At 38.8% G+C, this 27,743-nt stretch overlaps 1 protein-coding gene across 2 annotated transcripts in view; it reads right to left on the bottom strand.

The window, feature by feature from the left end:
* gpatch1 (G patch domain containing 1) overlaps positions 1–27,743 on the bottom strand; it is a 206,805-nt gene that overhangs the window by 150,559 nt on the left and 28,503 nt on the right. For both annotated transcript variants that reach the window (XM_028810057.2, XM_028810059.2), the window contains exon 3: positions 3,296–3,381. In XM_028810057.2, the coding sequence (XP_028665890.2) occupies positions 3,296–3,381 (86 nt within the window). The remainder of the gene's footprint in view (positions 1–3,295; positions 3,382–27,743) is intronic.

The following is a 27,743-nucleotide window of genomic DNA, read 5'->3' as shown; positions in this document are numbered from 1 at the left end:
GTCACGGGACATTGTATCTTTGATACAACAAATAATTCTGAGCAAGCATCAACCACAGCACCAACTGTGGTCATCGCTGCTCTTATGAAAAGAATGGAGATAAAACACCATCAACTCAGAGAGGGAGAGGCAAGTTCGTTGTACCATGTGAACGTGACAGAAAATAAAACAATTTTTAAAAAAAACCTCTTTTACAGGTAGCAAAAATGTACACCGGGTGTTAGACTCAAATCAAATGTATGTTTTTAATATTATTATATATATATAATAAATAATAGTAATAAATGAGCAGCTCGCTACTCAAAACAGGGATAACCAGAGGTCGAACCTACAAGCTGTTGATTACAAGGTAGTAGTTCTTACCTCTACACCAGCAAAGCAGACAAATCATTTTTCCGTCAACTGATATGTGCTTGGCTTTTTACTTACTGACAGCAACATGTAAATTGAATGATTTCCTTTTCTTTGGTTATATTCTTGAATAAAAGTGCACTTGTTTTGTTAAAACTTTTGTGAAAGGGTTTATTTGATATTTGGACTTCAGTCTTCACACATTATACACTTCAGGTCAGCACTTTGTCAATAACTCCTACTCTCTCTTCTGTTTCCTTTTCCGGTGTCCTTTTGGTGGTGGCTTGCACCACCACCATCTACTCAAAGCACCATGATGTTCCAACAATGATGGATGGATTAAAAGCCAGAAGTCTGTATGACCATCAGCATCAAGTAACTCCATGAGAACCCTAACTACAAAGAGGACTATTTTATTTATGTTAGGTAGAATGCCCAGAGGGGACTGGGCAGTCTCATGGCCTGGAACCCCTACAGATTTTAATTTTTTTCTCCAGCTCTCTGGAGTTTTTTTTTTTTTGTTTTGTTTTGTTTTTTCTGTCCACCCTGGCCGTCGAACCTTGCTTCTTTTCTATGTTAACTAATGTTGTCTTATTTTAATTTCTTATTTTGTCTTTTCTTTTTTTTTCTTCATTATGTAAAGCACTTTGAGCTACTTTTTGTATGATAATGTGCTATATAAATAAATGTTGTTGTTGTTTATAAAAAAAAAAAAAAATTACAGTACTATAACATGAAAAAAAAGTCTGTTTTAGTTATGTGTGCAACAATTTTGCCTCACATTTCCTGTCATCCTACATTTACCTAGATCATTGTAGACACAGAACACAGTTATATCCTAATTATTATAAAATACTAAATCCAGACAAGGTTCACCCCTCGTTGGTGCTTTAACATGCTGTGTTAAAAAAAAAGTCACCAATTACTTAAAAGTCCTGCTCTTGTGCTCCACCATTTGCAAGGTTATCCCAGTTAATATTCAGGTAGTTAAAGTCACCCATGACTATAATATCCCCCTGTAAACTTGCCTTTTTAATATTACTAAAAAGATGTGTGTTGAAATTACTGTGTGCATTGGGTAGTCTAGAACACACCACTAAAATAGTTTTTCCCCAAATGCTTTCCAGGCAAAGCCACATGTCCTCACTACGATGGGTCTCATTGTCTAAATAAAGAGGACTTGCAGTTATATTCTGTTTGACATAAACAGAAACCCCAACTCCTTTTCTGTTCGGTCTATCATTCCTAAACAATGTGCATCCCTCTATGTTATAGTCATCCCCATCTTTGTTATTTAGCCAGATTTCCATTATTGCTATATTATGCATAATTATGCTCTGCTACATCCATCCATCCATTTTCCAACCCGCTGAATCCGAACACAGGGTCACGGGGGTCTGCTGGAGCCAATCCCAGCCAACACAGGGCACAAGGCAGGGAACCAATCCTGGGCAGGGTGCCAACCCACCGCAGTGCTCTGCTACATACAACTCAAATTCACTTGCCTTATTTTTATACTTGTAGCAATAAGGCAAGCTATTTTTAATGTGGTACACCTTCTACATTTAAATGTTGGGTTAGAATTTACATTACTATGCATTTTTAATTTCTACTCTGTTACTCCATGTACAGTTCTAAACCTGGCCTGTACTATACTTCCTGCCTACCCGATTCCCTAGTTTAAACAATCCTCAACTAGCCTACTCATATGCCTCCCCAGTACATTGGTGCCCCTCTGGTTCAGGTCCCATCTGTTCCAAAAGGAGTCCCAATGCCCCATTAACCTATACCCTTCTACCCTGCACTAAGACTTGAGCCACGTGTTAAGCCTTCTAATCTCCTCAGTTTTACCTGGACTGGTGCATGGTGCAGGCAGAACTTCAGAGAAGACTACCTTGTCAGTTCTACTCCTCAGCCTGGCACCCAACTCTTTGAATTTGGATCACAGAACTGATTGACTACCGTTTTGTATGTTATTTGTTCCAACATGGACAATGACAACTGGATCCACCCCCACTCTGGCGTCTGGAGTCTATCCACCCTTACATGGAGGTTCCTTGCCTGTGCAACCAGAAGGCAACACACCATGCCAGACTGTCTCTGGAGCAAACCTGTGTTTCAATCCCCCTAATGATGGAGTCTCCAACTATCATCACCCCTCTTTTTCTGGGAACTGGTTTTGAGGTGGCCCATTAGGCTCCTCATCCCTACCTACCACCTCAGAATCAGACACTGTCCAGCTCCGCAAGGACCTGAAAACGGTTTGACACTTCTAATTCAGTGGTTGATGCACCCTTCACCTTACACCTTGTGTTCATGACCCACTTATCTCTACCTGTCTGGTCTGGAATCTCCTCCTGCTCCACCTTAGGGGTACACACCATCTCTAAAGTACACCTGGCTCTACTACAACACAAGCTAGCCAACTCCTCTAGTTCAGCGAGTCCAAGCTTGAGGTACTGGATCAGCTGGCATCTCCTGCAGCTGTAGCCCTCATGGACAACTGGATCCTCCAAGCAATCATCTGAAAAGTTCAACATCCAACAGGACTTGCACTGTACTGGCCTCATTATTAAAATTTAATTTAGGATTACTAAAACTCCCTTAACTTTTTTTTTTTTTTTTTTTAAATTAAAATTAAATGATTTAATGTAAATAGTAAAGCTAAAAAAATGTAAGACAAAGGAAACAGATTATGAAACTGGTACAGTTATTTTACACCTTCTGTCCCCTTAAGCTCCTGTAATATTCTCCCTCTCAACTGTCTGCGGTTTGTCCTAGGAGGTTAACTTTACTTTCCTCTGTCTGTTTTTCTAACTTTGCACTCCTCTTATTCCTTACTTAAAAGCTCTCCACACACACTGTTCGCATTCATCCGTATTAATTTATTTTGAGGCCTGTTCACACCTTTTGAAGCAGCAACACAAAATGGTCAAAAACTCACCTCTTCATCCATAAAATCCTCTGGCTGAAAAACTTGTTTTTCTGCTTTTTGTTGTCGAGATGAAATAAACTGTGATGGTGCCCAACCTAAGCAAGGGGAAAAAAAAAACAAATTAGCCTTTTTTTTTTTTTTTTTTTTTTTTTTTTTAAAATCTTCATAATTAACCAATCAAACAAATCTTTACAATAAAAACACACATATAACAAAAATTATAAACTTTAAATTAAAATATATATATAAGCTAAAATACAACACATTTGTACTATTATTTGTCATGGGTACTGACCCCATTATTGCACCCCTACAGCTATTGAATCCCCTCAAAACCTTTGCAAATAAATAAGGTTTCTGTGTTAGACAAAGGAATACTTAATGTTTAGAACCTTTTTGACTTTATTTATTATGTATATGTCTTACAATTTCAATATACACTAACCAACCCGCAGCGTAGCATACGCTGCATAATTATGTATTGATGGGTGAACACTTCCTGAACGACACAGTTGTCCAAATGGGGTGGGTTTGTGGATACCACTGTGAGTGAATGAAAACATAGACCTCTGGAGAGAGCAACATATAATTGTCCGTGACTGAAAGCAGGATCGTCTGTGACGAAGAAGGCTACGCTGGTGAAAGTTACTTTGTCGGTAGGGATAAGTGTAGGTACTTGTAGATTAAGGTGTAGCGAGTCTTCGTTGTTGACGCTTAATATAGATTGCGTACTGAGATGTTTCGGAGTCACAGTCGAGAAACACTTTGTTAATGTCTTTTAAGCACAGGGGAAAGAATGAACATGTGAAACATCCGTAATGTAATAAGCCACCAAGAAAAGTAACATTGCAACAATGCTATCTACGACCTGATCTCTGTAAACAGAAGTGAAAACAAAATTGAGCCCGGTGTATTCTTTAACTGCCTTGTGGCACTGTAGTAGCGCTGCTGCTTTGCAGTAAGGAGACTATGAAAGATTGTGGTTTCGCTTCCCGGTTCCTCCCTGTGTGGATAGCGCTTTGAATACTGAGAACACCGCTATATCAATGTAACGAAGTATTAACAGGAAATTGTCTTCGTGTAATAGTAAAAAGGCAAATTATCCGCGACAAACAAACTGTTTTACACGCTGCATACCAACCCGCGGCGTAGTATACGCCGCAAAATCACGCCGCTTTTTAAATGTTTTTTAAGCAGAGGGAAAAAAATGAACATTTGCAAAATCCATAATGCTGCTTTCAGTAAGTACAATGCACACACGTTTAATTTGTCGGCCACTTTTTGCCAGCCGTCTTTTCTGGTTTGGGCTGCTTTTGCAGTGTTACCGCTTGTGCATATTAAATCTTGAAATCCTTCGAGTAACTAATTAACTGACTAACACCAACCCACCCACACACACAGCTTATGTGAAAAAAATGCACCCGTACTTTCATAATTTTGTTGCAGCCTATAGTGGAGTCAGGCACAGAGAAGGTCAGCTGCTGAGAGAGCGTCTCGACTGTTGCAGGGCCTGCATCGGTGAAGCAGGTGAGACGCTAATGAAACAGAGGCACAGGGCTTATTGGTTTTTAAAGACTGCTTGCTTCATTGTGTTTTAACCTCAGTTTTAAAGGACTGTTTTAAGGATCCCATGGGATACCCCTCGCAAACTGTTTTAGACGCTGCATTCAGCAATTCACATCCACGACAAACATGCCTCTTCTTACATGGTCCTGCCGCGTCCACCCTCGTTCTCAAAGCATACACACCGCCTGGTCATGTGCCCGCTTGCAAGAGCAACTCACGGAGACCCGCCCACCAACTCCGTGGCTCAGCGAGTTTTGGTCGTATCCAATGGTCTTAGAGTTGGTGGGCGTGGCTCCTTCCTGCATGCTTTCATGGGTGTCTTGCTTGCCCTGATGGCGGCTTAAGTGTTGTTTCCATGAAATACATTTGAAGCGGTAGCCATGGAGGAATGAACAGTCAACATGGCTCACAGCTGGATTTGGACCACAGCACAGACCAAAGCGAGTGAGTATGTGTTTGATGAGCTGTTCGAGATGGCGGGCAGTGCTCTGAGGTGCGATCCCTATCACATGGGAGGAGGGGTAGAGTTTCTGGGCGGAGCCTCATTGTTCCTTTCCCATGGTTTTCGATGGTGGACGCGGTCGGGTGTCGTAACCGAAAAGAATAATGAAAAGTCAACGTGTCTCAGGGGTGTATGTGGACTCCTAGCACAGATGAAAGCGACTTACGGGGTGGTCGGTGAGTTGTTGCGTCCGGGCACATGAGCAGGCAGTGGGAATGCCTAGAGAGCGAGGGTGGACGCAGGCCGGCGAATAAGGAGTGTTGGTGGGCGGGGAAACGTTTTCCATGTTCCTGCAGGACCATCGAAGAAGACGCATGCTTGTCGCGGATGCGAATTGCTGTATGTAGCATGTAAAACAGTTTGCGATGTTGCACGTGGTCGTGCGTCGTAACCGAAAAGTCAACGTGGCTCAGAGCTGCACGTGGACTGTAGCAAAGACAAACAGAAATGACGGCGTGTTTTCCGAGGCATCGCGTCCGAGTCGGGGGGCGTGGCTCTGCGAGTTTTCGTCGTATCCAATGGTCTTAGAGTTGGTGGGCGTGGCTCCTTCCTGCATGCTTTCATGGGTGTCTTGCCCGCTCTGGCAGCAGCTTAGAGAATTATATATATAGATGCTGGTATTGAAAGACTTTTGTTCTTTAACCTCTACCAGCTACTGACCATTCTTTTGTTTGTTCCCAAGAAAGTTTTCATCTCCTTGGGTCAGATTTTAAAAAATTGTGTACACACAAAAAGGCTCAAAATGTGGATGTGCACATTTCCACACAAATGTCATAATTTATACTAAAAAACTTGATGGGAAAGCTTGCCTCTATTTACAGCAACACTGACCTATGACGACACCGTTGATCAAGTAGTACAATGCAGCCAAACAAGATAAATGATGACTAACGTGTATAATAAATTTATATCACAAAGCAGTTATGACAATGTATTCTGATGTTACAAACATTAAAACTCAAAAATGTGGACTTTTAGTTTCCTCTTTAAAAGTGTCAATGTTGAGTATTTGCACTGAAGTACTTTTTTGTTTATCCATCAGTATAGATCAGCTACCTATTGTCCCCTCTCAGGAAAATGGCCAACAGATCAGGACCATCTCAACCAAGCTTTAGCTCCTGCTGTGCTGGAAACCCATTAACTGAACGACAAGGCACTACATTCAGTTTTTGTATAGTTTTCTTATACATATATACCAAACATAATCAGAGCTCTTTACCATACTGATACGGCAATAAGTGCCCCTAGCAAGAATGAAGGTGCTTTTGTTATCTGTAAGTAGTTACATTCCATTAACACACAAGTCATCTGTGATGCTAAGATGAGACTGCCCATGGGGGCAAGGTAACAGGCTGAACCCTCTGTGTTTCATATGGCCTATATTATTTACTAGCAAAATACCCGCGCTTCGCAGCGGAGAAGTAGTGTGTTAAAGAGGTTATGTAAACATATATATACATAAACATATGTTGAGATATATATATATATATAATAATCTATATATATATATATATATATATATATATATATATATATATATATATATATATATATATATATATATATATATATATATATATATATATATATATTATATATATATACACACATAATAAAAGGCAAAGCCCTCACTGACTCACTGACTGACTGACTGACTGACTCATCACTAATTCTCGAACTTCCCGTGTAGGTGGAAGGCTGAAATTTGGCAGGCTCATTCCTTACAGCTTGCTTACAAAAGTTAGGCAGGTTTCATTTCGAAATTCTACGCGTAATGGTCATAACTGGAACACATTTTTTGTCCATATACTGTAATGGAGGAGGCGGAGTCACGTATCGCGTCATCACGCCTCCTACGTAATCACGTGAACTAAAAACAAGGAAGAGATTTACAGCACGAGTCAAACGCGGGAACGAAGGTAAATGACGTTAATTTTTGACTGTCTTTTAATACTGTGTAAGCATACATATTAACACATGTGCAATTAAACGTGTGCATTTACGGGGTGATTTCTCAGGCTTAAAAGCTCGCCTTTTACTAAAAAGGTAAATGCAAAACTATTTTCAATCAGTTTATTGAAACGTTCCCGTTAAGGATTGCAACAACATATTCGCGAGATAAAAGAACGAAGTAGGGGGAAATCAAGGAAGAGCCGCAAACAGCGAAGAGCAAAAAATTCATTAAACAATTGAGAAGGGAGCGAGTGAAGCATACAAGCATGTTCATAAGGGAAACAAAGCACGATGTAAAACGTAAGTTTAAATTAAGTTTATAGAAACGCTCCCGCTGCGGATTGCAATAACATATTCGCGAGATAAAAGTTTAATGAGAAGACACGAGGTATAAACGAACCACACGCCGTGGCGCAACGTTAGGGGCAACAGTTTCAACCATTCTATGATCTGCTTCTCGCAACTGAAAGACGGCACATGGCGGATGTTAGCCGACTTGCTAACCGCAACGTTAGGGGCTTCAACTCTGGCGCTGATGCCACATCTCAGTGCCAACAGTTTGCAGACTCTACTTAAAAGACACGCCCTCCTCACTGGACAGTTAAAAAGACCAATCAAACTAACGATGACATGAAGTATTACCCAATCAAAAGTAGGAAAGAAGGCATCTTCATAAAATGCGTGTGGGATGATTTGCATGAGACGCTGCTTTAAAAAAAATGATAAAAAAATACGGGACAAATCCCGTCCCGTATTGATTCAAAACAGGACGCGCAATTTCATTCTCAAATGCGGCACGATTCCGTATTTTAAAGGACGGGTGTCAACCCTACAGTGCCAGGTAACCACCCATACAATCAGATTGTGATTCAGACTAGGAATGCAATGAATGTAATTACCCCGATCTACATACAAGGCGAAAGTCTTGCAACATTCAAAGATGATGGTTTGGGATAAGTTTACCATACAACATAAAAGAGCTTATGAAGCCTTGAACCGAAAAAAGCAAGATCTCAGAGATCGTAAAAAAAAAAAAAATAGGAGGTAATGTCGTTTTACTCGCTGTAGATTTTAGTCAAACATTACCAGTTATTCCACGAGGGAGACCAGCAGATGAACTCAATGCGTGTTTAAAATCCATGCTTCTCCCACGCTCGGTTATATGTCGCTCGTTCTCGGGTAGGTACACCAAAAAATGTATACATTTAAACATGAAATGGGCAAACAAAAAATGAGGTATACCCGAAGACACTGCAGTAGTACTTAATGTAACTTTACTTCTTAAATGTTAATGTTTTACTGTTTAATAATTTATATGCTTCTTATATGTTGTTCAAATTCTTTTATCAAAATACCAGTGACAGCGCAATGCACGATAACATGGAGTGAATACACCATACGCATCCGCCCACGGCCGCCCTGGTGTGCGCAGATAGGAGTTGATTCTACAATAAAATAAAATAAAGATTAAAAGAGTAATACAATCATCACCCATAAAGCGGATAGTAGACGTGACGTACTATATGTGTACCAGATTTCAAGTCAATAGGTGAAACGGTTTGCGAGCTACAGGTGATTTAAAATCCTGGACAGACACACAAATTGCCACGGTAGCAAATTACAGAAGAAGATTTTACTGTTTAATAATTTATATTTATATGAAATGTGCTTCTTATATATTACTTCATATTCTCATATGATAATGATGTTAATATTTATATTGATTTCTATGTTATTGAAACTGCATGTGTATATATATATAATATATATATATATATATATATATATACTAACAAAATACCCGCGCTTCGCAGCGGAGAAGTAGTGTGTTAAAGAGGTTATGAAAAAAAAGGAAACATTTTAAAAATAACGTAACATGATTGTCAATGTAATTGTGTTGTCATTGTTATAAGTGTTGCTGTCTTTTATATATTATATATATATATATATATATATATATATATATATATATATATATATATATATATATATATATATATATATAATATACACACACACATAAACATTTATATATATATATACATATATATATATATATATATATATATATATATATATATATACACACACATACATAAACACACACATAAGACTTATTGACTGAAACGGGCTTTCACGAAAAAAGTTAGGGCTTTGCTACAGGATACACCCTCCACAAGTTAACCAAGTAAAAATAAAATATATATTTCTGTTTTATTTAAACCTTTTAAGTTCGTATGCATAGCCCCATTTGGCTGTTTAATTTTTTTTTTGTATCTCTGTAGTAATATTTTAGTGTAAAAGAATAACCAGTATTTAAACCTTTTATGTTACTTTATACATTTATTTTACACAATGTTGAAAAATTAATAAGAAAGCTACATATTTTGGCAGCTGCTGCTTTCATTTTGAATGAAATGAAAAAAGCTCTCCAAGAGAAAACGTCAATGAAGAAGAAACAGTTTGCACTATCTAAAAATCAGAAACCCTCATTTATAAAAGTTTGCTGCAGATGACTTAACTGAAAATAAATAAATAGTTCCTATGTGTATAATACATATTTATCTATTTTACTTATGCCTTTATTCCACCAACTTACAACATCTGAGGTACAATTTGTTACATTACTTTTGTTTTTTGCAGCACAGGCAGGTGAAGTGACTTCCTCAGGGTCACACAGTGGTGTCAGTACCACGATTTGAACTGACAAGCTGCGGGTTTGCTGAAATATTACTGAAGAAAGAAAAAAAACGAAAACGGGCAAATGGGGCTATGCATACAAATGTCCATCCGTCCATTATCCAAACTGCCATATTCTAAATACAGGAGCCAATAAGTAGATATGTATATATACAGTATATATATATATATAATATTTATTCTAGGTTATATACATATATATACATAAACTTATATACATATCTACATATACACATATATATATATATATATATATATATATATATATATACACATATACGAATTTACATATCTACATTATATATATATATATATGGATAGATAGATATAAATATAGACATACATATATACATACATTCACACACATATATACAGAGCAAAATACCCGCGCTTCGCAGCGGCGAAGTACTGCTTTACAATTTTAAATAATAAACTGAGGGAAATTATACCAATAATTATTTGTTAAGGATCTCTTTGTATACCATGTTGTCAGTTCGCCCCTCCGGTTGTAATATGACCAAGTTGTGCGCTGAGCTTACTCTTGAGCATGCAACGTATACTTGGCCATGTGAAAAGCAAATCAAGAACAGCAAGACCGCGCCAGCTGCGGAGCTCAGCTCGGAGCGAAATGAAGTGAATGAAATGAGGTGAATGGGAGGCGAGATGATCACGTGACTCCAACACCCGTCAGTTCAAATCGTGGTACTGACACCACTGTGTGACCCTGAGGAAGTCACTTCACCTGCCTGTGCTGCAAAAAACAAAAGTAATGTAACAAATTGTACCTCAGATGTTGTAAGTTGGTGGAATAAAGGCATAAGTAAAATAGATAAATATGTATTATACACATAGGAACTATTCATTTATTTTCAGTTAAGTCATCTGCAGCAAACTTTTATAAATGAGGGTTTCTGATTTTTAGATGCAAACTGTTTCTTCTTCATTGACGTTTTCTCTTGGAGAGGTTTTTTCATTTCATTGAAAATGAAAGCACCAGCTGCCAAAATATGTAGCTTTCTTATTAATTTTTCAACATTGTGTAAAATAAATGTATAAAGTAACATAAAAGGTTTAAATACTGGTTATCCTTTTACAGTAAAATATTACTAAAGAGATACAAAAAAAGTAAAATGGATATGTTCTTTTTCTTTAAGGAGATTAAATATTACTGAAGAAAGAAAAAAAAAATTAAACAGCCAAATGGGGCTATGCATACGAACTTAAAAGGTTTAAATAAAACAGAAATATATATTTTATTTTTACTTGGTTAACTTGTGGAGGGTGTATCCTGTAGCAAAGCCCTAACTTTTTTTGTGAAAGCCCGTTTCAGTCAATAAGTCTTATGTGTGTGTTTATGTATGTGTGTATATATATGTAGATATGTGTATATGTAGATATGTATATATATGTATATGTATACAAATGTTTATGTGTGTGTGTATATTATTATATATCTATAATAATAAAAGGCAAAGCCCTCACTGACTGACTGACTGACTCACTGACTCACTCATCACTAATTCTCCAACTTCCCGTGTAGGTGGAAGGCTGAAATTTGGCAGGCTCATTCCTTACAGCTTACTTACAAAAGTTAGGCAGGTTTCATTTCGAAATTCAAAGCGTAATGGTCATAACTGGAACCTCTTTTTTGGCCATATACAGTAATGGACTGCAACTCACTGGCCGTGGGAGGCGGGGTTGCGGGGGTTGCGTATCGCGTCATCACGCCTCCCACGTAATCACGTGAACTGACTGAAGGAGAAAGGACGGCCTTATATGGCGTTCGTTTATAAAACAGCGGACAGGCGACATCAGCGCAAGAGGCGAAGCCACCGTTTAAAAAGGTTTAATTTTCTTCTTAATAAAAATTTTAAAGCAGTCCTTCGCCACTGCGAAGCGCGGGTATTTTGATATATATCAAAATATATCGCGTCATCACACCTCCCACGTAAGCACGTGAACTGACCCGCTGCCGTTTGCAATGCCATATTCGTGAGATACAAGTTCAATGAGAAGACACGAGGTATAAACGACAGTTTGGATCACATTGTAACAGAGTTAATATTGCTGTAGCGAGAAACTTTTAACTGCCGGGTCTTAGCTAACATTAAATAAACCCGTGGACATCGCAACATCACACAAGAGACCGGCTCACGTGAAGTGACTGAACGCAGCAGGAGTGATCACTTCCATGAATCAAACCTGTTCAAAAAACACATTACACAATTGATAAGGTACGAAAACATAATGAAAAAAAGCATGGTATAAACCGTAACTTTAAATTAAGTTTATAGAAACGCCCCCGCTACCGTTTGCAATACCATATTAGCACCTGCGAAGCGCGGGGATTTTGCTATATATATTAAACTATTTCAACCATTCTATGATCTGCTTCTCGCAACTGAAAGAGGGCACCGTGGCAGAAGTTAGCCGGCTTGCTGACCAACCACAAGCGTTACCTGGTAGGTAACCACCCATACAATCAGATTGTGAATCAGACTACGAATGCCTGCAATGTAATTACCCCTATCTATATGCTGTCAAATGAATGAACCACACGCCGTGGCACAACGTTAGGGGCTTCGCCTCTACGTCCGAGGTTCAATTCCCGTAAGAAAGTGCAGTGAGTGTGTACGCCTAATGAGCCCACAATTACGGCGAAACACGTGTCGCGTACTATGCATCTTCAAAGCACGGTGTAAACCGTAAGTTTAAATTGAGTTTATAGAAACGCTCCAGCTGCCGTTTGCAATACCATATTCGCGAGATACAAGTTTAATGAGAAGACACGAGGTATAAACGAGACTTTGTAACAGAGTTCAAATTGCTGGAGCGAGAAACTTTTAACTGCCGGGTCATGTCGCGTGTTCTCGGGTAGGTACACCAAAAAATGTATACATTTATGCATGTAATGGGCAAACAAAAAATGTACTATACCCGAAAGCACTGCAGTAGTACTCAATGTATCTTTACTTCTTAAATGTTAATGTTTTACTGTTTAATAATTTATACGCTTCTTATATGTTGTTCAAATTCTTTTATCAAAATACCAGTGACAGCGCACTGCACAATAACGTGGAGTGAATACACTTCACATGACCATTCATGTTATTTATCCTCTTTCTCTGTACGTTTACCATTCATTTGCTCAGAGGTTGATGCGCTTGCTGCTTAATGAGCAGCTCTTCACCCTAGCGTCCCGCTGCTTCTCTTCTTTCGTCGGCATCTTTTCCCGTTAAAACTGATTAAGTTAGTTTTTGTGTTGCAATAACTTAGTATGGTGCGCACAGCTGTGAGTTGATTCTACAATAAAATAAAATAAAGATAAAAAGAGTAATAAAATCATCACCCTGAAAGCGAATAGTACACGTGACGTAGTATATGTGTACCAAATTTCAAGTCAATAGATGAAACGGTTTGTGAGCTACAGGTGATTTAAAATCCTGGACAGACAAACGAATAGCCACGGTAGCATATTATAGAAGAAAATTTTACTGTTTAATTTATATTTATATGCAATATGCTTCTTATATATTACTTCATATTCTCATATGATAATGATGTTAATGTTGTTTATATTGATTTCTTTGTTATTGTAAGTGCTCTTTATCTGTGGAAAAATAAATTTGGCAATTAACAAACTTATTTTATACATACATTTTATTTTTTTTCTCTTGCACTCAGTGAGCGAAGCCACTGGGTAATCAGCTATATGTATGTGTGTGTGTGTGTGTGTATGTATATATGTGTGTATATGTATATGTGTGTGTATATATATGTAGATAGATAGATACTTTATTAATCCCAATGGGAAATTCACAAAGGCGAGTCTTGGCGTGTAAAACTCCATGCCCACGTTGTAAAAGTAAGTGTGTACATGGAACGAATCCACATAAAATAAATTAATACGATAAAGTAATAAAGTAATAGGAGTGATCAATAAATAAAAATAGAAATACAAAAATAAAAGTAAAAAATAAAAGTACACATACAGTCATACACGGAGCTGCTGAAAAGGCTGCCACTCTCGGCGGTGCCGGATGTTATATATATGTGCCATGTGCCGTCTTTCAGTTGCAAGAAGCAGATCATAGAATGGTTGAAACTGTTGCCCCTAACGTTGCGCCACGGCGTGTGGTTCGTTTATACCTCGTGTCTTCTCATTAAACTTTTATCTCGCGAATATGTTATTGCAATCCGCAGCGGGAGCGTTTCTATAAACTTAATTTAAACTTACGTTTTACATCGTGCTTTGTTTCCCTTATGAACATGCTTGTATGCTTCACTCGCTCCCTTCTCAATTGTTTAATGAATTTTTTGCTCTTCGCTGTTTGCGGCTCTTCCTTGATTTCCCCCTACTTCGTTCTTTTATCTCGCGAATATGTTATTGCAATCCTTAACGGGAGCGTTTCAATAAACTGATTGAAAATAGTTTTGCATTTACCTTTTTAGTAAAAGGCGAGCTTTTAAGCCTGAGAAATCACCCGTAAATGCACACGTTTAATTGCACATGTGGTTAATATGTATGCTTACACAGTATTAAAAGACAGTCACAAAATTAACGTCATTTACCTTCGTTCCCGCGTTTGACTCGTGCTGTAAATCTCTTCCTTGTTTTTAGTTCACGTGATTACGTAGGAGGCGTGATGACGCGATACGTGACTCCGCCTCCTCCATTACAGTATATGGACAAAAAATGTGTTCCAGTTATGACCATTACGCGTAGAATTTCGAAATGGAACCTGCCTAACTTTTGTAAGCAAGCTGTAAGGAATGAGCCTGCCAAATTTCAGCCTTCCACCTACACGGGAAGTTCGAGAATTAGTGATGAGTCAGTCAGTCAGTCAGTCAGTGAGTCAGTGAGGGCTTTGCCTTTTATTAATATGTATAGATAATATATCTTTATTTGGATCACAAGCATTTCAAGTGTGTTCCGTGTCTACAACTATCTGTGTAACTGTAGGATGACAGGAAATCCGAGAAATGCAAGAAATGTTGAACACATACCTAAAACAAACTTTTTTCATGTTATAGGACTAATGACATGTATAACTCAGTACACGAGCGACTGTCCATGCTAGTGTTTAGATCTAGCAGTGCCATGCTGACACTTCAGTACACAAGCAATGGTACGAGAATGCAGTCAGACTTATTTTTTGGGCACATACAACGTCAGATCTAAACACTAACGTGCGCATACTGAAGAGTCTATAGCTGCAGGTGGAAGCTACCACCGCACATTTAGTGGCATTACACATACACTTTGTGAGCATGCCCGTGTCAATCAAACACAAGAAGCTCTGCAGTCTACTTGTGACTTTATGCTGTAGGAAGTAAATAAATCAAGGTAAACAGGTCAACGTGGCTTTTAAGTAACGTATACATTTTTTTACTATATAAAAGACCATCAGAAAACAATCATAAGCAGAACTTTGCACGATACCTTGGCGAGCTCGGCATGCCTTCCTCATTATCATCCGAGTTCACCTCTGTTAAAGCACGTCTTTATTTGAAAACAGCAGTTTCAGATCAGGGGAAGCATGAACGTGACAGAGAATAAAACGGAATAAAATAAAAAACATTTTAAAAAAAGCTAACCTTTACGAGTGCCATAAATTTACACTGGCTATTATAGACTCAAATCAAATACAGGTACTCGTTGACATACGACCTATGCAAGTTACGACTGTTCGACTTTACGACGCGTTTGACTGTTTCCCCCGCCAGCTGTTGGCAGCGCCAGTTTCCCGCACTCTCAAGTCTCGCTACGCAGCAGTAAAAATATACGCAGCAGTGTTGCCCCACTTGTGTTTGTGTCTTGTTGTTTTGCCAATTTTCGATAATAATATAACCCTAACATATAACCCTATAATATTAACACTAATAGCAGCTTTCTACTCAAAACTGCAAACTTGAGAAGCTGCCAGCATCAAACCCAGAAGCTCTTGATTGGGCAGTTCTTAGGATTGCACTACGCAAGCAGTCGCATCAACTGCTTACCGCAACCTGCTTTCTTTTTTCTTCTTGAATAAAAGCGCACTTGTTCTGTTATACTTGTACTTGTGGAAGTGTTTATTTGATATTTGGACTTCAGGCTTCACACCAGTCATTCTCAGTCACACACACCACTCACATCCACAGTTATCCCAGTCTCGTTCGTGCACAAGTTTTATATACAATCATCACATTCAAATGTTAACAGTTCCCACACACAACTGCTGACTCCCAATCAAGAGCTTCTGGGTTCGATGCTAGCAGCTTCTCGAGTTTACCGCTTTGAGTAGAGAGCTGCTGTTATTGTTAATATTATACAATAAAAACATACATTTGATTTACGTCTGTAACAACCGCTGTAAATTTATAGTGCTTGTCAAAGTTAGCGTTCACACTTGCCCCGATATGACACTGCTCTTTTCAAATAAAGACGCGCTATAACAGAGGTGAACTCAGATCAGAGAAAACAGAAGCCCTCCCCGCAAGAAATGTCGACTCACAGTGTATGAATGGCGTATGGAAGAAGTGTGTTAAGCGTTATGTAAATACTTTTGCTGGATTTAACAGTGAACAAGAACTTGATGAGATTCGTGAAGAAATAGTGAAACTGTCAAAAGACCTTTCATTGGAATGTGAAATGGAAGATGTCGAGGAGTTGCTAGACCGGGAATCAGGTGAACTTATGAATGAAGAGCTGATAGAATTGGAAGAAGAAACAAGAGAATTGGAGTAAGACGAAGAGGAGGAGGTGCCACAAAGAATGTTCACCACAAAGGGATTGTCAGAAGATTTATCTCTACTGAATAAACTCCTCGCTCATTTTGAAAAAATGGACCCACATATTGAACGATTTGCGAGGATTGAACGGATGGCACGCAACACATTTCCTCCTTATTGCGAAATTTATGAAGAGAAAAAAAAACAAACAATTCAGACGAAGCTCACTATGTTTATGAAAAGAGCAACTCCTCCCATCACCCCGTCCGCAGCCTCGCCTGATCTGATGAAGGCGATATCGACAACCCGCAGCCAAGCACCAGTGGTGCCAGGAATTAAATGTACAGTACAGTATTTCTTGTTTTGTACGTTTTCCACATATTAAACAAATTGTACTGTAGTATGCTGTGTTTGTCTTAGAAAGTAAGAAAATGTTGATAAAATATTACTTTAAGATGATTACAATATTATTACCCAGTCTAATATTCTTACCTTAAATTAACATAGACCGACTTACGTCCAGATCAACTTACAACCAGTCAGTCGGAACCAATCGCGGTCGTAAGTCGACAAGTACCTGTATATATGTTTTTACTGTATAATAATAGTAACAATAACAGCAGCTCACTACTCAAAACGTTAATTCCAGTAAGCGGCCAGGATCAAACCCGCAACCTCTTCATTATGAGTCAGCAGTTCTTACCACTGTACCACCAAAGCGGTCGTATCCACGTTGTACCCTAACCAGATTTCTTTTTCTTCGGTTACACTGCACAACAAAGTTTTTGATTCTTAAACACTGTTGGGTGTTTCTTATAGATTTTTGGGTGCTGATCACGAATATTTACCCATCACATACTGTTTCAGAGAAATCTTCAGTTTTGTCTTGATTTTTTCTTATATTTGTATCCAAACATTTTTCACTCCCATAAGTGACTTAACGGTTTGTGCAGCCTGGGAATGTCCAAGCATGGAATCAGCCCAGATTGGAAGCTGTTCTGTGGAAATTGAACTCCTGGGCAGGTCTGAATGAGCTTGACGGTGTCTCAGCATGCTATAAAGGTGGCTTGCATACACAGATCCTGCTCATTTGGTTAATATAGACAGTCAGTGTGTATGTATAATATCAGTATAGTAAAAGTATAGTATCTGTAGCAATATAACAGTAAGTAAGCTTGATGCTATAGACGTTTCGGTGTCGGCCAATATGTCTCGTGAAAGTCATAACAGCCACGATACATTCTGCTATATCTGTGGTGAATATACACTTGCGCCTCAGAGACATTGGATGACTGCTCTTGTGAAGAAAGCTTATCATCTGTATTTCTGCTGCAAAATTGGTGATCAAGACAAGGAATGGGCGTCTCACATTTGCTGTGCGACATGTGCTGTCAGTCTGAGAGCCTGGCTAAGAGGCACTCTAAAGACAATGCAGTTTGCTGTTTGAATGAGATGGTGAGAACAGAAAGACCATATTATGGACTGTTACTTCTGCTTGACTAATGTGTCTGTTTTTTCTGCCAAAAACAAGAAGTCAATTGAATATCCTAATCTGCCTTCAGCAATGAGACCCGTGCAACATGACTACAGTCTTCCAATTCCAAAACCATCAGAGGATTGGACCTTAGACGAACCAGATGAAGAAACTGCAATGCAGGGTACTGACAGGGACATTGACCCGGATTTTGAACCATGCTCATCAGACGATCTACATCTGATACACAGTCCGAATTGAACGATTTGGTCAGAGAATTGGGTCTGTCAAAAGCAAAAGCAGAGCTGCTGGGTTCGAGAGTGCAGTAATGATGTTCGCTGTCACCAGGTACGAAAATTTCTGTGTTTCGAGGCCAACATCATGACAACCAAATTTTTCGGCAGTCTGTTTCTGTTGTGATATTGAAGGATTGTTCTCGGAAGAGAACATTTATCCTTCAGTACCTGTTGGCTATGCAGCACACATGAAAAAAACATATGAGAATATGGAACTGTTGCTGAAGCACGTCCAGTATTGCAGGTACAACTGGAATATCTGTGGAGATCTTAAAGTCTTTGCTCTGTTACTAGGACTGCAGCTCGGCTATACAAAGTACTGTTGTTTCATCTGTGAATGGGACAGCCGTGCCAAAGAGTCTCACTATTCTCAACAGAACTGGCCACTCCATAAAAAGTTAGTTCCAGGAAAGAAAAATGTGGCACATGAATCACTTGTCAACCCGGCAAGGATATTTTTGTCTCCTCTTCACATATAACTGGGACTCCTGAAGAATTTCACGAAAGCACTGAACAAGGAACGCAAAGATTTTCGTTATTTAAGACAGATGATCCCAAGAATAACAGATTTTTGTTGGCCCCCAGATCAGACATGTTATGAGTGACAAGCAGTTTGAAGATCTGTTAGTTGGGCTGGAAAAAATTGCCTGGAAAGCCTTCAAAAACGTTGTTGACAATTTTCTGGGCAATTACAGAGCCCCAATCTACATTCAGCTGGTAGACAAACTTCTCAAAGCATACAAGACAATGAAGTGCAACATGTCACTCAAGATTCATTTCCTCCACTCACACTTGAACTTCTTCTCCGCAAATCTCGGTGCTGTCAGTGACAAACACAGTGAAAGGTTTCACCAGGACATTGCTACGATGGAGAAACGGTACCATGGCAACTGGAATCCGTCAATGCTTGCTGACTACTGTTGGACACTGCAACGTGATGCAACAGATATTGAATACAAATATTGGGTGTTAGAGAAAACAAGCTTCAGGTGTCCTTTTTATTTTAAAGAACAGTTTTGTCTAATTATCAGAAAGCTGTAAAATCTGTCATACACCTAAACTTTTATTTAATACTATTAACACTATTCTTAACCCGTCTGTTCCTCCCAGAATTATGCCTCTTTGAATATGCAAATCAATATAAATACCCCTTAAGCTTAGCATTCAGTGAAAAGTCAATGGCAAAAGCACAGGGGAAAATAGAAGAATTTCAATGAATACCAAGTGGAGGCACGGAAAAACATACTATTTATTGGTTTAAACAATGGTATAAACAACAAAAGGAAGTTGATCAAGTGACTGTGTGTCGGAGAAACTCAAAAGCTCTAGTTCACAAAGTCGCACTGTGCCCGAAATAAAAAAAGAAGCTGTCAGATATCAAAGTCGCCTTGAAAAGGTGAGTCGTAGCCCACCGTCTGAGTGTCACATGAAAGCTTATTAGGGTACAGAGAAAAGGAAAAAAAAAAATAGGAACACAGTGAGAAAAAAAAGCTTGAAATGTCAAGTTTAATCACGAAATTTCCACTTTAACAAAATAAATTACGTGATTAAAGTGGAACATCATAAAACTTCATCTTTAAATCATTTACTTTACTAGTTTCTCAAATACCATCATAAGTAGCACGTTAAATGCTTTGTTTTGTATGTTCTTCTATGTGCTCTATGTATGTGAATCATTTCTTAAACGGGCTTTCTCTTCCTCCAACTGGACACAGAATCCATTACATTTCTGATATTACAGCTCTCTGAATAATTAAAATACTGAGATTTATACTGGATATAAAATTTTCATGATAGGAGTTAAAGCATGTTATTAAAAACATGGGAACACAGTGGCGCAGTGATAATGAGCAGCTGGCACCCTGTCCAGAGATTTTTCCTGCCTCCCGCAAAATGCTTGCTGAGCCATGCGCAACCTTTGACGAAATAATTTATTGCAGGGGGCGTGGGGGATGACCAGACTACATCATCATGCTTAAATTCCAAAAAGGAAACAACTAAAAAACAGTAAGACCATTAAAAAGCTAGAAAACATCTGAAAGAGCAAAGCCCACCCAACCACTCCCGTGTTAAATCTTCCCTGTCTCAGCATTCTTGTGGCCTATCTTTTATGTCAAAATACTAGGGGGCTCCGCCCCCTGCTCGCTTCGCTCGCCAACCCCTGGCGTTGGGACATGAGAAAGAGTCAGATGTATGAATTAGATATAGAATAGTGTGCAGCTTTGGATGATGCCCATAGAAATAACAAATAGAGTGTTTGTCATATATTAATGTTTTATTGGAATATTTCTTTGTATACAACATTAGTAGTAAAGATGGTGTCTTGTCCTTGAATGAGTCTTCCTTGGCATGGATTATTTATAATTTTAACTTTAACGTCAGATGAACGGCGAACATGTGAGAAGGCAACATAAAGTTGTCCATGTCCAAAAACGGGTTCAGAGAGGTAGATGCCAACCTTGTCCATGGTTTGTCCTTGTGATTTGTTGATGGTCATGGCAAATGCAGGTTTAATGGGGAACTGTCGGCGTTTCAATGTAAAAGGTAATTCTAGCTCAGAACTTGTAAGGTCAATTCTAGGAATGAGAACAGTATTGTTAGCATGTGATCCTGTAAGAACTGTTGCTTGAATAACATTGCGTGTCATGGTGTTGACGACTAACCGTGTGCCATTGCATAAACCCTGTTTTGTGTTAAGGTTTCTTAATAGCATGATTATTGTTCCGTTTTTAAGGGTAAGGTTGTGTTGTGGTAATCCGGCAGGGTTAATAGTGTTCAAATATTCTAAGGGGAAATTTATATGTTCATTGTCGTCATCAGAGTCAACTTTGTCTGAGCTTAGAAAGATCTGTGTCTCTCCAGGAAGTAATGAAATGACTTGGTTATTAATGTGATTAACATTAATATTTTTTGGACATAATATAGTGCGTTGTGTTAACAGGGGTATTTGGTCTAATGTGATTGCTGTTCCAAATATCTCTTTTACTAAGTCGTCTGAGATAAAGGATTGTGGAATGGAAATAATATCTGGGTGAAGTCCATCTGTATTTGTGAGTGTACCATTTCCCAGTTGTATTAGCCAACTGTTATATTCTGGATCTGGACATCGCATGTTTTGTACCAACTGTATTGTTTTAAAGCAATGCCAATTGTCTGCGTATTTTAAGGTGGACTGAACAATAGCTGAGCGCATGGCATGTGGAACAATAGCTAAGCATTGTCTAAAATCTCCTCCTAATAAAAGAACTTTTCCTCCAAAGGGAATATTATTATTCATCAACGTTTGTAGAAGTTTATCAATGGTGTTGAGTAAGTGACTGGATGCCATTGTACATTCATCAATAATTATCAGTTTTGCAAGACGGATGTCTCGGGCATTGCTACTGTGAATGTTCATAGTGGATACTGATGTCTCTGTGATTGGGACCGGTATTTTGAATATTGAGTGACATGTACGACCATTTATTAACAGATTTGCTGCCACTCCGGTTGTAGCAGATGCGATAATCATCTGTTGTCTTTGCTGCAAGACAACAGATGATAAGTGTTTCATAAAGGTATGTTTTTCCGCTTCCTCCAGGGCCGTCAAGAAAGAAGCATTTGGGTATAGGGCTGTTGTCCTCCGTGGCATGAATAATTTGTTGAAAAGCATCAGATTGTAATTCATTTAAAGAGGAAAGCATAGTTTGTGCAATTCGTTCTTCTTGTTGTAGATCAATAGGTGTGTAATTTATATCCGGTAAGGAATCTGGAACATTTGGTAAATGGAAGTTTTCCAATGTATACCCAAGGAGCATAAGAGCCAATCCTTCCTGTCCAGTTGGAAATAATATGGGGTATGTTAAAGTATCAAGAAGCGGAAAGCAAATGTCTATGCGTTTGAATGTAGGTGTGTTGTTTTTATCAGGACGTAAATGTAGAACAATATCTCTGTGAAATGGAGGCTCACCATCTTTACTTTGAAAGACAATTGCCACTTCATTAACGACGGGCAGATTGTATCGTCTTGGATCTTGTTCTTTGTCCTTTATCAAGACCAAAGCAATTGTAGTTGCTGCTATACCTTCTGCATTTGCTTTTGTATTTGCCTCCTTTTCAACTTCATGTAGCATTTTTATAGACTTAGCTAATGGGTGATTGTTTATGACATGAGTGACGTTTCTCATTATAAGCTCTGTGCATTGTTTGTTTTCAGGAAGGTTCATGCGTTGATAGATCGCCTCATCCGGATCTAGGATGTAGATTTGTGCATATTTGCGTTGTTGATTTGTTTCAGGGTGCACTGTTCCAATGCGATGCAATATTTGTCCACATATGCGAAAGCAGTATGGGCCATTGCCTTTTGGTGGCCTGATATTTACTCCGGTAGATGCAAAAGCAAATGAACTATTGTAGGATCTAATACAGTTCATAAAGTTTTTACTTTCAGGCACATCGTTAGTTAGAAGCTTCTTTAGATATTCAGGATATGAATGTAAAGGAGGCAGTGTAATCTGACCTTTTTGACAACAACGTGTAAATTCATTATTTGTATTGCCAGTTGTTTCTTCTGTGAAGTTAAGTGAATGACAATGATTGCAAATGACATTCATTAATCCCAATGAATTTTCCTCAATAGTGGATTCCTTATTGAAGGCGTTTTCAGCCAATTGTCGTAAGCGTTTAACAGGTGCGTGGCGTTGATGACCGCGACGGGCATGTTTTGCTTTTTGCGGTTGCTTGCCTTTTTGTTGCATGTCCATTATTTGTGACGCGCTATTTTTTTCTTTTTTTTTTTTCGCCTCGGCTTTGCGCAAAGTCCGTTTCAGTCTACGCCGTGCATTGTTTGTATCGAGCCTTGTCTGTTTTTGTATGTCGGTCATTTGAGCTTTGCGCTTTTCGCGTCTTGCTTTTTTTTTTTCTGTCAGTTCATTTGCGCGTTGTTCACATCTCCGTTCCTTGTAGGGTCTGTGGGGTGGTTTTGTGTTCTTTTTTTTGGTCTTCCATGGGCTTGTTGAATCCCCCTCTTGGTGTGTGTCCCGTCCTGTCCCGTGCCTGTAGGGTGGGGGGGGGGGGGTATGGTCGTGCCTTGCTATTGTGCGCTCGTCTGTTCTTTTTTTTTGGTGTGTTTAGTTTCGTGTGCAATGTGTTTCGTGCTTTCCCCTCGTTTGAGTACTCTTTAATGTTTTTTTTCCTTATTTTGGTGCTTGTTGAGCCTCATTTTTGTGACTCCTTTCTGTATGTGCTCACTCCTGTTTTCTGTGCTCCTGTCGGACTCTTTTTGCGCCTGCGTCTCTCGCGGACCCTCATCCGCCTCTGTCGCCCTCTTTTGTCCGCCTTTCTCGGGTCCTCAGCCGACTCTCGCGGACTTTTTGTTGCGCCGGCGCAGTACGTCTTTTTGCAGCTACGGCCCATGGCCAGATGTGCCTGCGTCCATCATCCGGTTTAGCATTCTCGGTGCTCACTCCTGTTTTCTGTGCTCCTGTCGGACTCTTTTTGCGCCTGCGTCTCTCGCGGACCCTCATCCGCCTCGGGTCCGCCTTTCTCGGGTCCTCGCCGACTCTCGCGGACTGTTTGTTGCGCCGGCGCAGTACGTCTTTTTGCAGCTACGGCCCATGGCCGGATGTGCCTGCGTCCATCATCCGGTTTAGCATTCTCGGTTAGTAATATGGATAAGCAGTTACACTTCAATAACCCTTGAGGTAATCAATAAACCATTATTTAAAAAAAAAAAAAAAAAAAAAAAAAAGTGTGATTCAGTTACCTTATCTTGAAAGCAAGTCTAATGGTTAGAAACCCCACTGACAGAAAAAGGTAAGGAAAATAAAGTAGGAGCTTTACTAAATTAATGACTGACTGACATTATACAAGGTAAAACCAATAATTAACATCAACCCATTCCTCTCACCCACACATTATGCATTTCCTGCTTTAAAGTTATAGACTTGTGCTACTGCATTTTACTGATCCGAATAGCTGAACAAATGGTTCTTCCACTGGTCAATACAGCCACCATTATAAACATTACTTTAATATAATTTGTTATTTAACACAATGTGTTAGAAAGATTTGTATTAGGTAAAAATATCGAATAGGTAAACATTTTAAAATGAGGCATGTTCATAATTCTGTAAAATACAATGATATTTGATCTTGAGATACGGATATTAGTTTGTAATAATGCAAGGAACTGCATACTCATTTTTTGTACCTAATGCTTCTTAGCCACTCTTATTTTCTGATGCTGCCAACAGTTGAAGTGAACACATACTATAAGAAGTTTGTTTCAGCAGAAAAGCTGTCTTGTGCCAAACTAGATGAAAATGGAAGATTTTTAAATCAGTAATTCTCAGAAAGTATAGTATCTATTAATAAAATCTCTTCTCCTACTGAATTTTCTCTTATTCGAAAATGGCATTGAATGTGATTAAACACATCAGCACTGCACAAATGTCTAGTTCTAAATGCGTGTGAATAACCGTAATATCCATCATTAAATTTTTATCATCAACTTTTTTGAAAATCTCAAATCATTTCAGTCTAATTTAGGTTAAATAAGGTGAGCAACACTGAGATTCTGAAATCTTAACTATAAAAACAATTAGAACACAGAGTACATGAAGTCTTAATCCCACCACTCAAAGTGTTATTTTTCAATACTTATTGTATTATTTGACAATAATTATTGCCCGGTGAAGTCAATATCCTCATACAGGAGTGTGCTCTGAATGTCCCGTGATAGTTGATGAGGAACAGATCAAGGATGTGCATACGTGCAAAAAAGTGACAACAAATGAATGAGTCACTGTACATGCAGTAGGTATACATTTAATACTGTGTGTACTCTGGTATAAATTTAATTATTCCAGTTTAGGGTCATAGGGAGCCAGGGATTATCAAAGGAGCACTGAGTGTATGGGAAGAATCAATCTGCTGCTGGTAACATCTATCATGTTCATGGATGGAGAGATGAAGAAAAAGTGTATATTGCAATCAGTGGACAATAACTGAACAAAAGTTAATGGCATATATTTAAATTTAACCAGATTAAAGTTTAGTACAACATCTGTACCAACAGTAGTAGTACAGAGAAGACACATTAGGATTTGCAGAGATCAGGGCTTTAGCCCCCTCTGTGACATTTGATACAACCTTGGGGCTTTCTCCCCTCAAAGTTGCATATATAAAATTCAAATTGCTTCTCCATTTGCCTTTCACACTATGATCTGGGGCTGAATCAAACAGAATAGATACAAAGATTAGGGGATTAATGATGCTGTTCTTGTACATTCCTGAAAAAAAGCTTGTGGGCTTGGCACAACAGATTAGGGGCTAAAGCCTCTGATGACAAAAAAAAAACCTTTTGAACTGATAAAAGTTTAGGACTGGGGAGATTTTTAATCAAATTGAATTTTCTTAATCGATTAACCTCCTTTGCATTAATGTAAAGCATGAATTAGGCTTGGAATTATACATAATTACATTTAAATTTTCCCCACAGTCAGATATGAGGGATTTGGTTGTGGCGAGCGCCCTCTTCTACATGGTGGTGTGCTGGGGAGGCAGCATTAAGAAGAAAGACGCCTCATGCCTGGACAAACTGGTGAGGAAGGCAGGCTCTATTGTTGGCATAGAGCCGGACAGTTTGATATCTGTGGCAGAGCGACAGGCGCTAAGCAGGCTCCTATCAATTATGGAGAATCCACTGCATCCACTAAACAGAATCATCTCCAGACAGAAGAGCAGCTTCAGCAACAGACTGCTGTCACTGTCCTGCTCCACTGACAGACTGAGAAGATCGTTCCTCCCCCAAACTAGATATAGATACATACTTTATTAATCCCAAGGGGAAATTCACTTACTCCAGCAGCACCTTACTGATACAAAAAAAAAAACAATATTAAAGATTGATAATAATGCAGGTAAAAAACAGACAATAACTTTGTATAATGTTAAATGTTAACGCTTACCCCCCCCCGGGTGGAATTAAAGAGTTGCATAGTTTGGGGGAGGAAACTATGCGAAACTCAAACTATGCGACTCTTCCAATTCCACCCGGGGGGGTAAACATTAACATTATACAAAGTTATTGTCTGTTTTTACCTGCATTATTATCAATCTTTAATATTGTTTTTTTGTATCAGTATGGTGCTGCTGGAGTATGTGAATTTCCCCTTGGGATTAATAAAGTAGTATCTATCTATAGTTTTAAGATAGAATAACACTGGGGACATTATTCTGCTGCCATCTAGTGGATGAGAACATCATGCTGCTACTGATGACTGATTCAGGACTTTCAACCAAAGCACAATGGCATGAAACAAGAAGCTATAAAGTCCATTGTGGAAGAAAGTGAAAATAAACCATTAGTTGAATCAAATGATATTGATGACAATGTGAATTGATCAGACGAGGACATGTACAGTGAAATTAATGCATATGGCACTGAATGACTCAAATGCCGCAATATGCCTAGGGATTTCAGATGTATAAAGCTGTGGCAAGGTGCAACTAAATGCATGGAAAAAAGGTAAAATTACTGCTATCAAGTAGAACAACAACACAGACATTAGCGCCATAATCACTATTCACAGTGCACCAACCTTCAATTTTCGTGTTGGGGAAATGTGGAAGTCCCTAGACTTGAGCAACATCAGTCTTCAAACAAAAAGGAGCACCGCATTCAATCAAATCAGGCATTGACATTTTACCATCTCATTCTCAAAAAACAGAAAAAATATTGGTAGAAAAGTATGCAAAGGAAACATGCTTCTGCGGTTCTGACTGCAACATTGGGACTGTAAATGTATCAATCACAGAAAGATGTGCACTAAATCTGCATCAGTACAGTCGTGGGCAACAGACAAACTATTTTATGTACCACCATTTTTTTGTTGTTGAAAAAAAATTAGATGTTTCACTTTTTTCTGTGGGTAAGCATACAACTAGGGAGAGTACTCATCCCAAACCATCCGCCATATTATGTCCCACCAAGCTACAACTCTCTGCATGGTTTTTGAGTAGGCTGGTCATGACAGCAGCTATACCACTTTCAAGAGAAAAGCGTTCCTCCAAATATTGGGCTATGTTCTGTGTGTGAGTATTTCACCCATAAAATCTGATAAAATGGTTGTTCATTGTTTAAAATGTAGATTGTGTTCCACAACAACACTACTACGCACGAACATCTGATGAAGAAGCACACTGGAGATAGAGCACAGGACAATACTATAAGTAACCCACTTACATTTAAATTACCTTTCAACAATACTTGTC

This window comes from Erpetoichthys calabaricus, chromosome 9 (assembly GCF_900747795.2).
Source record: "Erpetoichthys calabaricus chromosome 9, fErpCal1.3, whole genome shotgun sequence".
NCBI lineage: Eukaryota > Metazoa > Chordata > Cladistia > Polypteriformes > Polypteridae > Erpetoichthys > Erpetoichthys calabaricus.
Note: the sequence above shows the minus strand (reverse complement) of the source record. Positions and strands in the feature narration are given on the sequence as shown.